General features: G+C 63.4%; 1 protein-coding gene across 21 annotated transcripts in view; it reads right to left on the reverse strand.

Moving 5' to 3' along the window:
- The window catches only part of NCOR2 (nuclear receptor corepressor 2), a 204,884-nt gene that overhangs the window by 48,959 nt on the left and 141,870 nt on the right, over positions 1-14,055 (reverse strand). For all 21 annotated transcript variants that reach the window (XM_032310356.1, XM_032310357.1, XM_032310355.1 and 18 more), the window contains one exon: positions 2,648-2,790. In XM_032310356.1, coding sequence (XP_032166247.1) covers positions 2,648-2,790 — 143 coding nt within the window. The remainder of the gene's footprint in view (positions 1-2,647; positions 2,791-14,055) is intronic.

The raw sequence follows: 14,055 nt of genomic DNA on the forward strand, positions 1-14,055 counted from the left end.
CAGGAGAGGCTTACTGAGTGCACAGCAAGGACAAGGCCTGGCCCCGGGCACGGCCCCCCACCTTACAAAGGACTCCTCTGCTCCCCACAAGCCTGACCGTGAATCCTAGCCTTACCTTCACTTTACAGAGGACACTGAGCCCGAGTGGGGAGGCTGTGTTCCCGTGGGTGCCATCGGCCCCCTCTAGCTCAGAGCCCTGCTCTCTGCCATCCTGCTAGGCTGCCTTTCAGATGAAAGACACTAACTGACCCAATCAATCCATCCGTCGACCAGTCAATCACTCAGCCAGTCGAGGAGTGGCGGCACTCCGTATCCAGCACATATCCGGGGCACGCGAGATCCCAGCCACTGGGAATCTGGTGGCCACGAGAGCCACCAAAGTCATAGCTCTCAGCTGCAGGGTGTTCCCAACGCGCCAGGCCCTGTTCCAGGCCCTTCCATCCACCCACTCAGGTGAGTGTCCTGACAGCCCTCCAAGGGGGCCCCTAGTACTGCCCCCACTGCAGAGCTGGGAAAACGGCACACAGAGAGGGCAAGCCACTTGCCTGTGGTCACACGGCTAGTAAGCAACAGGATCTGGATTAGACTCCGGGTCTCTTGGGCCAGAGTCCCCGCAACGGCTGCTCCTGCACACAGCCTCTGAGAGAACGCCTCCCACGCCCCCGAGAAAAAAAGGGGGTGAGTGGCTTTGAGACAAAATTCCACCACTGCTGCTCCCAGCACCACCAGTGGGAGCAGACAGGGCGGCCACCGCTCGCACAGCACTCCCCCGGGGCAAGCACGCGGCTCCCCAAAAGTGGTAACTCATTCAGTCCTCACCAGGGGTCTCGGGGTAAGGGCCACTATTCCCCCACTTCACAGATGGGGAACTGAGGCTTGGGGGGCGGATAAAGCTGCCACCCACGGGGCACACAGGTGCCCCGTGATCAAGCTGGGACTTGACTCCTCTCTCACCCCTGAGCCTGCGCTGCACCATGCACCGGGGGTCTCTGGCCCTCCTACCCGCGCTCTCAAGTCCCGGGGTCCCAGGGGACACAGCAGGACGGTGCCATGAGGGAGTCTGGGAGGGCAGGCCTGTAACCCAACCACCTGGGCTACGGCCAGGTTTGCGTCCATGCTGGCTGGGAGGGGCTGGGGAGGAGGAGGGAAAAGGGGGGAGGAAGAGGAGGAGAGGGAGCAGGAAGTCCTCCTCCCGTGCCTGTGCCTGGGCCCTGGGCCCGCTGGGACCTCCCTCCCCCCAAGTTAATTCCTAGCTGGTGTCCACAGACGCTGCCTCCCTCCCAGCCCGCGGCCCCTCCCAGCTGCTGCTCTGCGGGATTTCAACAGGCCGTAAAGACAGGTGCTCTGTTCTCCAGGCCTCCCTGCGTCTTCCTCCCGGTGGAAACCAAAGTCCTAGAAAATCTAGGGAAAAAGGAGAGCACCAGGGAGCACTGCCAGAAGCTAAAGGAGCACCAGGGACCATCTGAACAGCACGCAGGGAAGGCAAAGGTGGTCTGGCCTCACCAGACGCGACTGGGAACAGGAGACAGATAAGAGCTCAACCCAAAGCTGAGGGTCGGCCTCAGCGCTGCCCACAGGAGCTGGACACGGTGTCTCCTGGCCTCGAACAGCCCACAGCTGCTTAGACACTTGATTCAGTAAGATCCTGCCCTGGGCGGCCGGGGACAGTGCACTTAAAATCTGCGTGGCGCTTGAGCACAGTTCAAGCGAGGCGAGTCTGCCCCCGCCTGCCGGCCACGCTGCGTGCCTCAGCGGTGTGCGTACCCCCATGGGCTTCGTGGGGACAGCAATTCAGCGCTGCCTCCCAGGACAGGCTGCACGTGCTCTATACCCAGCAGCAGGCAGCCTGATCTGGGAGAGGGGACAGCGATGCAGCCTGGTGACCAAAGCATGGGTCCCTGGGTCATACAGGTGTGGGTTCAAACCCCAAGTCCGCTGTTGATGAGCCTGACTGAGCCTCGGTTTCCCCAGATCTGTAACGGTGACAGTGCATGGTAGGGGCATGGAGTCAGGGACGGAGGAACAGAACGGGGCAGGGAAAGAAAGGAGGGGGGAGAGGAGGAAGGGCAGAGGCTGTCCCCAAACGGCCCTCCCTTCACAGTATCAGCCACGAAGGAAGCGCTTCTCTCCGCAGAGACCATGTACAATCTCAGCGAGGGCTCCTGGCTCCTCTGGAGGCCAGAGGGCAGCAGGAGGCGCCAGGAGGCCAGGGCCAGGCCTGCTGCTCCCTGAGGCAGCCCTAAGACCGTGAGGTCAAATGGTGGTGGGGGGGGTTTGGGGGGAAGACACTCACTTGGGGTTCATCTGCCCCTGGACCTTTGTTCCAGTGCACTGACAGCCACAGGCCTCGCTGAGGCGGGGCCCGACCCACCATGCTCCTTCCCGCACACACCCAGGAGAGCAAGGGAGCCGAGGTGGGGCACTGGGAGGGTGAGCCTGGTACACGGGGCCGTCCCAGTGCCCCCGAGGGGATTATGGCACAGACGGACTGCAGCCAGGCCACGGGGACTGCGAAGCACCTGCTCCTGGCCCAGAGTGCCCAGGGCACAGCCCCCACACGAGGCCGGGGCCGGCGGAACGGCGTGTGAGTGTGTGTGTGTGTGTGTGTGTGTGTGTGTGTGTCCGGGGCTGGGGGCGGGACGCTCACCATCTTCAGCTTGTGCTGCTGCAGGATCTCATCCAGGTTCTGCCTCTTCTTGTAGTTGAAGTAGAAGTTCTTACACTGAGACACGGTCTTGGAGCCCACCATCCGAGCGATGGCCGACCAGTTCCGGCCGTGTTCCAGAAGACCTGTGGAGGGAGGGGAGCCGGTGACAGGAGGCAAGGGCCCGTGCCCACCGCCTGGAGCCCCAGGTTGAAAATGCTCTGAATCCAGGCACAAGGCTCCCGGCTCCAGAAGCAGACGGGGGTGGGGAGGGTGCCGGGGGGGGGGGGGGGACACAGGGGTCTAGCCACCACCCCTCCCCAACCAGGCTACAGGGGCAAAAGGCCCTGGCTCCAGGAACCGGCAGGGGCAGGGGGTGCTCGCCCCAGGTGCACCCCCGCCAAGGCCACGGTTGAGGATTCCAGGGGTGAGGGGCTGAGGTCTGGGGCTTGGACCCCGCCCAGGCCCCCACCTCTCTCGCCTCCCCTGGCTGTCATGACCTAGCACTGACACTCCCTCACAGCTGCAGAGGAGGCCTCGGGCCTCGGGAGACAGGGCTGTTTTCCGGCCGCACCGGGCCAGGGCCAGAGAAAAGGAAGGAACGTGTGAGCGGGGAGGGAGGGTGGGGTCGGGTGGGCGTGAGCTGGAGCCCGGAGCCTCTTCACCCAGGTTAACTGGGTACCTCTGGGGCCTGAGGCCGTCACGGACTTGGGGCCCATAGGGCTGATTCAAGGGACGGGAGTAGACTTGCCCCCCCAAACACAGCCCCCTCCCCCATCGCTAAGAGCGTCTCACAGCCTCGCCGACCCCTGCTATGGGGAGAAATCCCCAGGAACTGGCAGACTCCACGTCAAACCCACCTAGGTTGGAGAAAGTTCTCTCCAGACCCACAAACTCAGGCCAGAGTGACACCCCCACCCCCACTCCACACCCCATTCTAGCTCCAATGCCGTGAACCCCAGGCTCCGCGAAAACGCAGTCCCCCGCACGCAGAAGCTGCACCTGGGAAGCCCGGCCCCAGGTCTTAGTCCATCTGCCCACGGAGCTCCCGGCACACACAGCCACGCCACACACGTCTCTCTGTACCCCATGTGGCCAGGTCAGCCGGAGCGGGCAGGGCCGGCCACTTCCCAGGGGATGCCGGAGGGACAGGAGGCAGGCTCCCGACCCCTGAGGGCTGTGGGGCAGGACGGGGCCCCCACAAGGGCAGCAGGCACGAAACCTGAGTCACGCTGCTGGGAACACAGCAGCCTCTGAGCCCCAGAGCTAGACTATCACGGCAAACGAAAGATTTCCCATAACGAAGTTTGAGGCCATTTTCCTTGAATCAAATCAAGCTGCAAGCAGGAGGGCTCGGATTGCGATTTTGCAGGGGTGCGGGAGCCCGAGGGCCTGACAGTCTGCGTGCTGGCATCCTCCGTCATTCATTTGCTCGTCCACCCACCCTCACACGTGCCACCGGCGCGCTGCATACGAGGCTCTCGTGAAAACAGAACTACAACAGGCGCAACACGGGCAAGCCGCCACAGCCGGCGGCCGAGGGACCTGGAGTTTGCAGAACCCCCGAGACGAGGTTCTGTCTCGTCCTGGCTGCCCAGGACTGCTCTCCCATCACCAGCGCAGGGGTGGGGGGGTGGGGGGTTGGGGGACGGGCTCAAGGGGCCACAGCCATTCGCGAGCTCGTGGGGACAGACCAAGGGCAGAGTGGGAGAGGGGACCCAGGTTTTCCGCTCTCCTGCCTCCGGCCCCGTGTGCCAGCCCGACAGGCCACCTGCTCCCCCGCGGAGGCTACGGGCCACGTGGCGCCACAGAGGGCTCCTCAGGGTTCCTCAAGGACAGGCGCGCAGGGGCGGGCTGGGGCTTGGGATCAAGTGTCACCCAGCCCCCTGACCTTTCCCTCCGCCTGCGCCAGCAGCAGCTGCCACTTCCACAGAACCTGGCGGAGGACGACGGGACGCGAGTTTATTTATATTTCCCCAGCCGGGGCCAAGGGAGCCCAGGCAAACACGTCGGGCCGGAACCCTGGGCGGGAGAGGGCGGGTCTCCCATCTGGGCCTGATGGGGGGGGGGGGGTGGATAGGAAGAGCAAGGAGGACCCGGAGGGTGGCTGGACCCCAGAGAGGCTGACATTTCCAAACTCAACACAGAAATAAAGAGGTGGTTTGGAGGCTGGCGGGGGCCTCAGGGTCCTAATGAACGCCACTTGTGGCAGCAGCAACCGCGGGAGTTGACGAGGGTGACAGGGTCACCCAGCCCTTCCCAAAACCGAGCGGTGACTCCAGGAGGAGCCCTGGACAGGGGAGTCCAGAAGCCCTGCCTGGGAAGTGCTGTGTGGTAGCAGCCGCCCACTCTGTTCTCTGAGCTTCGGTTTCCTGACAGCTACATGAGAGGCTGGGGAGAGTGTCCTCATGTCGCTGGCCAGGGCCCCCTTCTGGTTCCTGTTCCCTAGGCTGAGGGTGCTGGGCATAGGGACAAGCACTTCAGACCTCACGGAGCCTTGCAGACCACCTAAACTCGACCCAGCTGAAAGCCCCCCAGCCCCCATCCGGCTAGAGGGAGCGCCTATGAGCGTGCACCAGCCAAGACCGCCCCCCCCCCCGCCAGCCTGCCCCAAGCTGACCGAGGTCCTGCCCTCCCTCCCCTGACAGCCCCAGCCTGACAGCCAGAAAGGCGCGGTGGGGGGTGGGGGGGTGGGGAGAAGGGGTCCCAAGGGAAGGGGTGGGGATGGGGTCCCACGGGCACAGAACTCCTGCATCCCCTGCCTGCCGGCCACAGCCAGGTCCCTGTCACCGGTACCCAACGCCACCCCAAGCCCCTCCTGAGGCCTCACTCACATCCTCTCATCTGCGTCTCCCCCTCGGCCAAGTTTTCCGGAAACATACGGCTTGGAGGATGCTCCAGGGAGTGGAGCTGGGAGCCGCGGGCTGGGAGGCGGGAGGCTGGGCGGCCGCGGTGCCGGCTCCGCGAGGCTTGTGGCTGGAGCAGGCTTGTGGCTGGCGTCTGCTCCCGCTCAGCTCTGCCTCACATCCTTCTGTCCAACGGCGGCGGCGGCGGTGGCGGCGGCGGCGGCAGCGGGAGGGAGGGAGGGAGGGGAGGGGAGGGGAGGGGAGGGGAGGGGAAGGGAGGGGAGGGGAGGGCGGGCGGAGGCTGGCTCAAGAAGGGCGGGGAAGCGGCTCCGCACCGCCCGCCCCTGGTGGCCCAGGGCTCCTACCGCCCGCTGCCCCCCGCGCTGCCAGTCCTAACACCGTCCCCCCCACCCCCCCGCAGACCAGGGCGTGAGAGGTGCCCTTCGCCGATGGGGGCGGGCGGCGGGAACTTGTCAGTTGTGTGCTCCTGCCCAGTGCCAGGCGTCACCAGGGTGCACCGAGTCCGAGGCTCCTCCAGGCACGAGCGCACCCTGAACAGAGCTCAGCAAAGGGTGCTGGCCGGGAGCCCCCCCCCCGGTCCCCGACACCCCCGCTGGGCGGAATCCAAAGAGCCCAGCCTGACGGGGCAGCGGAGCCCTGAGCCGCCTCGCCGAGCTCCTGGGCTGGCTCTTCCTGCTGCCTGACCCAGCGAGACGCGTCGTCAGGGCTGAATGTGACCTCCAGACGGAGGCTCTCGGGAGCGGGCGGGCGGGGGAGCGTGGCAGAAGCCCAGGTTCAGAAGGGGCGGGCCAACTTGGCACTGGCTTCCCCCTCCCTCTCTCCCCATCCGTGGCGGTGGCGGCGTCAGCAGCAGCGGTAAGAACAGATGAGGGTTCAGAAAAACAGAGCTTCTCCACCCCAGCAGACGGGGAGCAAACAGCTTCTTCCGCTGTCTTTCCCCGCTGCCGCTTCTACCTGCGGTCCGCCCCCACCCGGCCCCATGCTGCCAGGCCCTCCGCGGGACACTCTGGAGGTCTGGGGCCGCAGGAAGGGCCCCGAGCACTCCTTCCAGCCCCCGCGGGGCTACGGATGGGCCAGGCTGGCTTCATATTCCCAGAAGCAGCTCAGGACTTGAGTGCAAATGAGACCTCCAGCCACTGAGGGCTGGGGAAAGGGGTTGGAGTCCCCACACGGTTCGTTCTCTGCTGCCCAAGGGTCTCGGGGGCGTGGGGGACAGCGGCTTCTTTCCTCCCTCTCCGAGACACCCCTGACAACCAGAGCCGCCTGCCCCGATCAACAGCTGTGAGACCTGTCACAGGCAGTTTGAAAGTTAACGGGCTTGAACTTTGGAGCCAGATCCAGGTCATGACCGATTTCTCCAACTCCGGGGTCACCGACCTGCTTGTCCCTTTAGCCCTCAGCCTTTACGTCCTGCCCACGGAAACCCAAGGAACGACAGGCCTCCCTGACCCACCTGTGCGCCCAACCCTCGACCTGGGATCCCAACGGTGTCAGGGACCCAGGACTTTCTGCCTGAGTCCCTTGATCCACACCCTGCAGAGAGGAGAACCGAGTGAGCTTTTAGAGCACCGGTGACAACCCATGCCTCCTGGGATAAAATCCAGAGGCTTCCGTGTGTCTGTGAGGCCCTGCAGAAGCAGCCCCACACCCCCACCCAGCCTGCTCCCCACTTCTCCCCTTGCTCACCCACCCGCCGGGACCTTTTAGGTCCAGCCCTTGAGCGTGACCCAGGACACTTAACACCAAACCTGCCTCTGTCCTCCCTCAGCTCAAGGGACACCTCCTCAGAGAAGCCTTCCCTGACCAGCTTCTCTAAAGCCATCCCCCAGCCACCCTGCCATCGCGAGGCTTTGTTGCCCGCGGAGCATTCTGAAATTAGCTCTTTGCTCCACGGCTCACGGACTGTCACGTCTCTGCACCCATAACTGCCTGGCATGCAGAAGGCACTTGGCGAGTGAACAAAGTTCTGGATTCCCCAAGTGTTTGGGTCTGGGGGGCTCCCCTGGGTGTCCCATGGCCCCCGTGCCACCTCTCTGAGGCCCCCAGGAAGGAGCTCCTGAGAGGAGGGGGCTGAATAGGGCAGGGCGCCCTAGACCCTCACCAGACGAGGATGGAGGCAGGGCCCGCCATAGTTCCACGCCTGTGCCCAGAGGGCAGATTCTCCCGAGGTCCCCTGCGGTCTGGATTCCCTGACCCCACTTCTAATTTCTAAGGAAAGAGTTTCGTTCTGAAGAGTCAGGAGGCAGGAACTAGGAAGTGAAATTGACCGAGACAGGAAGTCAAGCCAGGAGGTCTGAGTCACATACTCGAGCTGAAGGAGACAGAGGAGCAGTGCGTGGCTGCAGGGGGGCAGCAGGAGGGGCATCACAGCACCGTCGCCCAGGGGGGGTCTTGGTCTGGCCACTGACTGCTCTGGCCACCCTCAGAGGAAGCTTTCCAGGCACCGTGCAGGGGCTGGTGACGAATTGTTCTTATGGGAGCAGTGACTCAGCCCCCAGAGAGGCCTCTGTCCCTGGCCTGTCCCTGGCCCAGCTCCCTCTCGAGGTCCCCGCTACAGGCAGCTCTCTCCCCACCGAGGGTCTGCAAACCCGACCAACAGCTCACCATCCGTGAGCTCAGATAACAGGGCGGTGGGGGGGGGATGCCTGGTAGCACCTGGCAGGGGATTGGCGGGGAGGGGGGCAGACCACCATCCATCCGTGTCCCGGGGATGCCACGGCTGCTCTCTCTGGAAAACCAGCACCCCCTTCCAGGAAACACAGTGACTCCCCCACCCCCGCCAACCCCTTCCAACCCTGAGGCTTTCTGTTCTCTCCACGAAGAGCACAGGCTCCCTCCAAGAGGGACACATCCCCACCCCTCCTGCCAGCTGCCATTTTCCAAAAGAAACTCCAGTTTGCGAAACAAAACTTTCTGCCCAAAACACTGTCGAAGGAGAGGGGAAAAAAAAATCCAGCGGGCTTAGTCCTGAGTCACGGCACTTCCTTCTTCCAGAAACCCCAAGCCCTGGGTGGGTTGGACGCGGACTCAGCCATTCAGCTGGCAACCCGGCTGGGCACCGACTCTGTGTCAGAGCTTCCAAAACTCCGGCCAGTCCCGAAATCCCGTCAGGATCCTGGCTAGACAACGTCGTGCCTGAACTTTGACTTACCTGCCTCTTCCTTTCCATTTATGCTTTTAAAAACAAGCCCCAGTTTCAGCAATTAGAGCCACACATCATCGATGGGACGTCCAACGGCCACCTCTCCCCCAACACACGATCCAGTAGACATTTTCAATGAAAAGAAGTCACCTATGTGTGACCTCATGTCGCCTTGCCCACCCCTCCGGGAAAATGCCACGTGACCCGCTCAGCATCAGGTTTTCCTACAGAGCACAGAGCGGGCTCCCGGGCCGAGCGGCTCTGCGCCGTCTGCGGTGCAAGCGCCGGCTCATCGCTCCGGACCTCGGCGCTCTCCTCTGCAAAGCGCACTGTGCTTGTGCGCGTGTGCCCATGCGTGCAGGCACACATGTGCGTCCACCCTTGTGGAACACTCGCCTGGTGCACTAGTTCACACGAAGTGCTTCGACCGGCGAGCCCTGCCCCGCGACGACACAGCAACCTTGGCCAGGTGCCGCTCTCCGAGGGTCGGCAGCCGACGCGCCCGCTTTTCTCCTGGGAGTGAAGAGGCCTGGTGGGTGTCTCACTGGAGCTTCAAGGGGGCTGACAAGGGACCACAGCGGGGTCCGGAGCCTGCCCTTGAGGCCGGTCGCCTCCTTCGTCCCAAGGTCATGCAGAAACTTGACTTTCTCCTCCAGCACATGCCGAAGCATCCAGGACGGGGAGGCAAAGTGCCGGAGATGCGACCCCTGCCCTGCAGCCCACGGGTGGCAGCGGCTCCCCATCCGTGTCCGCCCCGTCCCTTCCAACGACCCTGAATGCCGCCGATTGTCCCTCCAGACGACCCTTGGTGCCGCCCCCATCCCCACGTCAGCCTCCCTCAGGCACCCGCTCTGAGGGCGGGCCCTGTCCCCTTCTGGGCCCTCGCTGAACCCGGCACCAGAGGTGGCCCCACACACGTGAGCCCTGCCGGCGCACGAAGCACAGCGCCGACAGCCCGTCCCCAGCCTCTGCCAGTGTGTGTGCCACGGGCTGGCAGTGCGCTCTGGCCGCTCTCATCCACGCCGCCCACCATAGGGGCAGCAGGAGGCTTGGGCGACGGATGCGTGTGTGGGGAGGGCCCGCTCTTCCGAGCTCCGGGGCTGGGGCTCACGCCTCCCCTCCCTGAACTTCAGACTCTTCATCCGTAAAAACTAATTAAAGCAGCCAGTGTGCACAACAAGCACTTCAGAGGTGCAAAGCAATTAGTGGTTTCTCCTTCACTCCCCGTGAAAGTGGTGGGGGGTGTGCGCGGGGGGCGAGGGCTGCAGGCACAGGGTTACTGCGAGAGAGAGAGAGAGAGAGAGAGAGCGAGCGAGTGCGAGCGCGTGTGTCTGCACTGGGGTCAGCCTCAGAGCCACCCAGCCTGGGAGGCTTGCCCGGGCCACCTCCGTGCAGGGCCACTCCCCGAGCTTCTCTCCCTACACCAGGCGGGCCACTTGGGGCCAGGGAGGGGCTGGCAGCATGGAGCCAGCCCAGCACCTCTTCCTGGTCTGGAACAGTGTGACCAGGGGCTACCCCGCCCCCTCCACAGCGGGCACCCTGCCCACCGGAGAAGAGATGCTGGGGACCCAGACGAGCTGCCAGCAGAGCCCCAGGCCTCCCGCGCAGCTGGGTCAAGACTCCGAGCCAGGCCAGGCTGACCTTTCCCAGGGGAACTAGAGCCTCACATCCCAGCCCAGCGCCTGGCCTGCCCCTCCTGCCCAGCATGGCGCAGAGCCTGAGGGCGGGCAGCCAGCTCCCTGGAGCTGCCCGGTTCCTGGGGAGGCTGCTTCCTGCACATGCTCAGTCCCTACTTGGTGCGAGCCCCAGGGCAGGCAGCCCTGGCTCCGTGCGCCCAAGAAGAGAAGGTGCCCACCTGCCCGCCCAGAACGCTGCAGCTGTTGTGCCCCGCTCCTCCCCACTCCCCACGCTCTGGGCCTGACAGCCCGACTCCATCCCACAGCTGTAAGGCCAGGATCCCAAGCGCCTCTCCGTCCCTCCCCTTCTCTTCCCCCTCACTGCGTGTTTCGACATCTTCTGACTTTGTCACACTGCCCCTGCCGTGAGGCCTTCGCACATGCTGTTTCTGCTGCTGGGATGTCCTTCCCTCCCTCATTATGTGATCTTTTAAAAAGGCTTTTCTCTATTTATTTCGAGAGAGTGAGTGATCGCGCAGGAGTGCACACAGGAGCAGGGGGAGGGACCCCGGGAGAGGGAGAGAGAGAATCTCAAGCAAACGCTGTGCTGAGTGCGGAGCCCCACGTGGGACTCGAGCCCACGACCCCGAGATCGGGACCTGAGTCAAAATCAAGAGTCGGACGCTTAACTGACGGAGCCACCCATGGAGCTCATTATCTGATTAATAGTAGCCCGACCCACGGACTAACTCATTCAAACCTCACAGCGGCCCCAGTCCCACTCTGTAACCAGAGTATCTGGGTTCAAACCCCAGCACCACCAATTAAGAGCTGTGTGACCTGGGACAGCTCACCTAACCTCTCTGAGCCTTGGTTTCCAAATCTGAACAGAAGGAACGAAGACCAGCACCTGCCTTGTATCCGGGAACACTGAGAAGTACCGAGCAGTGTCCCTCACTACTGTTTGGGCTCTGGGTGCCAGCCCAGGGGCTCCGATCTCGGGGAACCCTCTCGGTCCTTGTGGAACCTCCGCCAAGGAGGTCACTCACCTCCAGCCTGCTTCTCCAGCTGTGCACAAGGAGCCAAGGCCCGAGAGGAGCACACCCTTGCTCAGGGTCGCACCCCCGCAAGGGCCAGAGCAGGGCCTGAACTCAGCACGAAAGGCTCCGGACACTCTGTATTGAACTGTGGGCCTACCGCTTCTGAGCGCCGACTGTATACTAAGAACTGTACCTTTACGGTCTGTGCCCCCCTTATGATGCCCCCGGGAGATGGCGTCCCAGCCACATGCTAGAGTCGGGGCGGAAGGAGGCCAGGAGAGGGACGGGCCAGGCCAAGGTCACCCGGCTGGGAGATGGATGACAGTCACAAATGGTGACGGGGACTTCAATATGCCTGATACACTGCTGGGTTTTGCTTTGTTTTTCACGGAATCCCAGTGTCGGCTACACTGGGCTGCCTCCAAATTTCAGGTCCCTGCCACCTCTACACATGACCTGACTGGGGAAAAGACTCTTCGGAGATAAAGTCCCATTGAAGTGAGATCCTCTGGGGTTAGTAAGGGTGTTTGTAAAGAAAAGGGAAACAGCCTCACGAAGACAGAGGCAGAGATGGGAGCCGTGGGCCTACAAGCCGAGGAATGCCAGGGACGGAGGCAGACGTCGGAGGCTGGACAGGCAAGACAGGTTCCCTCCCTACAGTCAGAGGGAGCACAGCCCTGCCCACACTCTGACTTTGGACCTCTGGCCTCCAGAGCCGGGAGAGAAGGCCCTGCTGGTCTAGGGCCCCCTGTCTGTATGTTGTTAGGACAGCCCCAGGAAACCCACACAGCGGGAGATAGTCTAATTCCCGCCAGACCCAAGGGGAAACGGAGGCACAGAGAGGCTGACAGATGTGCCTGAGATCCCAGAGCTACAAGGCCTGGTTTTCCAGGGATGGGAGGAGGGGGTCCTCTGCGGCTCAACCTCTGAGGCCAGGCTGCTGGAGGTCTTCTGGGATGCTCAGGGCAGGCTCAACAACCCCAAGACCCTGGGGACAGCCGGCTACTTGCTTCCCCGGACTCCCCAAAGGAGGGACCAAGTCGGCTCATCTCTGGGTACCCCTGCCCCACTCAGGTGAAGCTCCAGGTCAATGGGAAGGCTAAGCAGCAAGCTAAGGGCATGCCATTTGCCTGCAGCTGAGCTGCTTCCTGAGTCCCTTCCTGGGCTCCTGAGGGCTGGGTTTGGGGGGGGGGCTCCATAGCATTCCTAGCATCTCCCCCCTCCCCGCAGGCTCATGCTGGAGCCCAGCGGCCCGGGCTGCCAGCACCTGCCTCCCGCCCCGCCCCCACCCGCCGCCTGGAACACACAGCCATTAGCAGCCACCCTGAGCAGTAATTGTCCAGATTGCTGTAATTCACGGCAGACGAGCACGCCAGCACTCATCGCATTATTACAAATGTCACTGAGCAGGGCCTTGGCGTGCACAGTCCCCGGGGGGTTCTTGCGCGGCCGTCTCTGTGGGCAGGACGCGGGATGAGCTCACCGCCGCTGTGAGGACCCAACCTTGAGACAGCGGGGCACACTCCCGTCTCGGCCGGTGAGTCATCCCCGCCGACCTCCCATTCCCCAGATCTGCCCTTCCCAGAGGGAGAGAGAGGACAGCCGCCAACTTGGCCAACTCCCGGTTCCCAGGCAGCAGGGAGGGGGCCAGGGATGGAGCCGCCGTGACAACAGAAGACACTGTCGGGGTGGGGGAGCACGGGCTGGCGGTCCTGGGCCTTGCACACAGAGCCCCCCACTGCCCCGGTGAGAGGGGAAGTGGGGGGTCCCGGGTGACATCGCTGCCAACGACGGGTACGCAGGGGACTCGCGGGTGCTTAACAAAATGTGCGATCCTGCACAGGTGTTCCCAGCAGCTCTGTTCACAAGAGCCCGAAGACAGGAACAGCCCCCATAACCGTCGACCGACAGACCCATGGACGCATCGGCAGGACCCCGCGTGGGGCACTACAGCTCGGCCACGAAAAGGAACGAAGCCCACACGCCAACACCACTGACGAACTTCGCGAGCGCGAGGCTGGGGGAGAAGCCAGACGCGGGGGGCGCGTCCCACAGGATCCATTCGGGTGAACGGCAAATCCACAGACACAGAAGGGAGGTTAGTGGATGCCAGAGGCTGGCGGGCCTCGGGGGCTGGGCGTGACCACTTGTGGGCATCAGGTTTCCGTCTGGGGTGGTAAAACGTTCTGGAACTAGACAGAGGTGATGGTTGCACAACACTGTGAAGGCGCTTAATGCCACTAACTTGTACACTTTGAAAGAGCAAACGGTAAATTTTGCGTTAGGCGTGTTTCGCCGAAATTCCATAAAAGAGAAAAAAAGACTCATGTGATCTCAGGGAAGACTCCGTTGCACCCAGTGGTGCAATCCAGCCTGGAACCACACCACGGACAGAGAACAGAGAGAAACCAACAGAGGAAAAAGCACCGTGCGCCCCCCCGGGGGGCTAACAGCACCCCTCTGCCCCGCAGTGAGAGATGACGCCCAGGGCCCCATGCGTGCTGCTCGGCCTGCACCTTCCAGGGCCTCGCCCAGGAGGGGAAGCAGAGGGCTCCTCTCCCGAGTGCTGAGAGGGTCGCTGCTCGCCAAGGGCGGGGAGCTCGGAAGAGGGGCCTGGGCCTCGGAGGGGCAGGGGGCCCAGACAGGAGCTGGGAGGGAAGGCCCTGCTCAGGTCTGGGGCTGCTCCTGGTCAGTTTCTGAAACCCCAGGGCAGAGCACTCGGGCTACTCAGCACCCCCTTCCAAGG

The sequence above is a fragment of the Mustela erminea genome, chromosome 13 (genome assembly GCF_009829155.1).
Source record: "Mustela erminea isolate mMusErm1 chromosome 13, mMusErm1.Pri, whole genome shotgun sequence".
Lineage (NCBI taxonomy): Eukaryota > Metazoa > Chordata > Mammalia > Carnivora > Mustelidae > Mustela > Mustela erminea.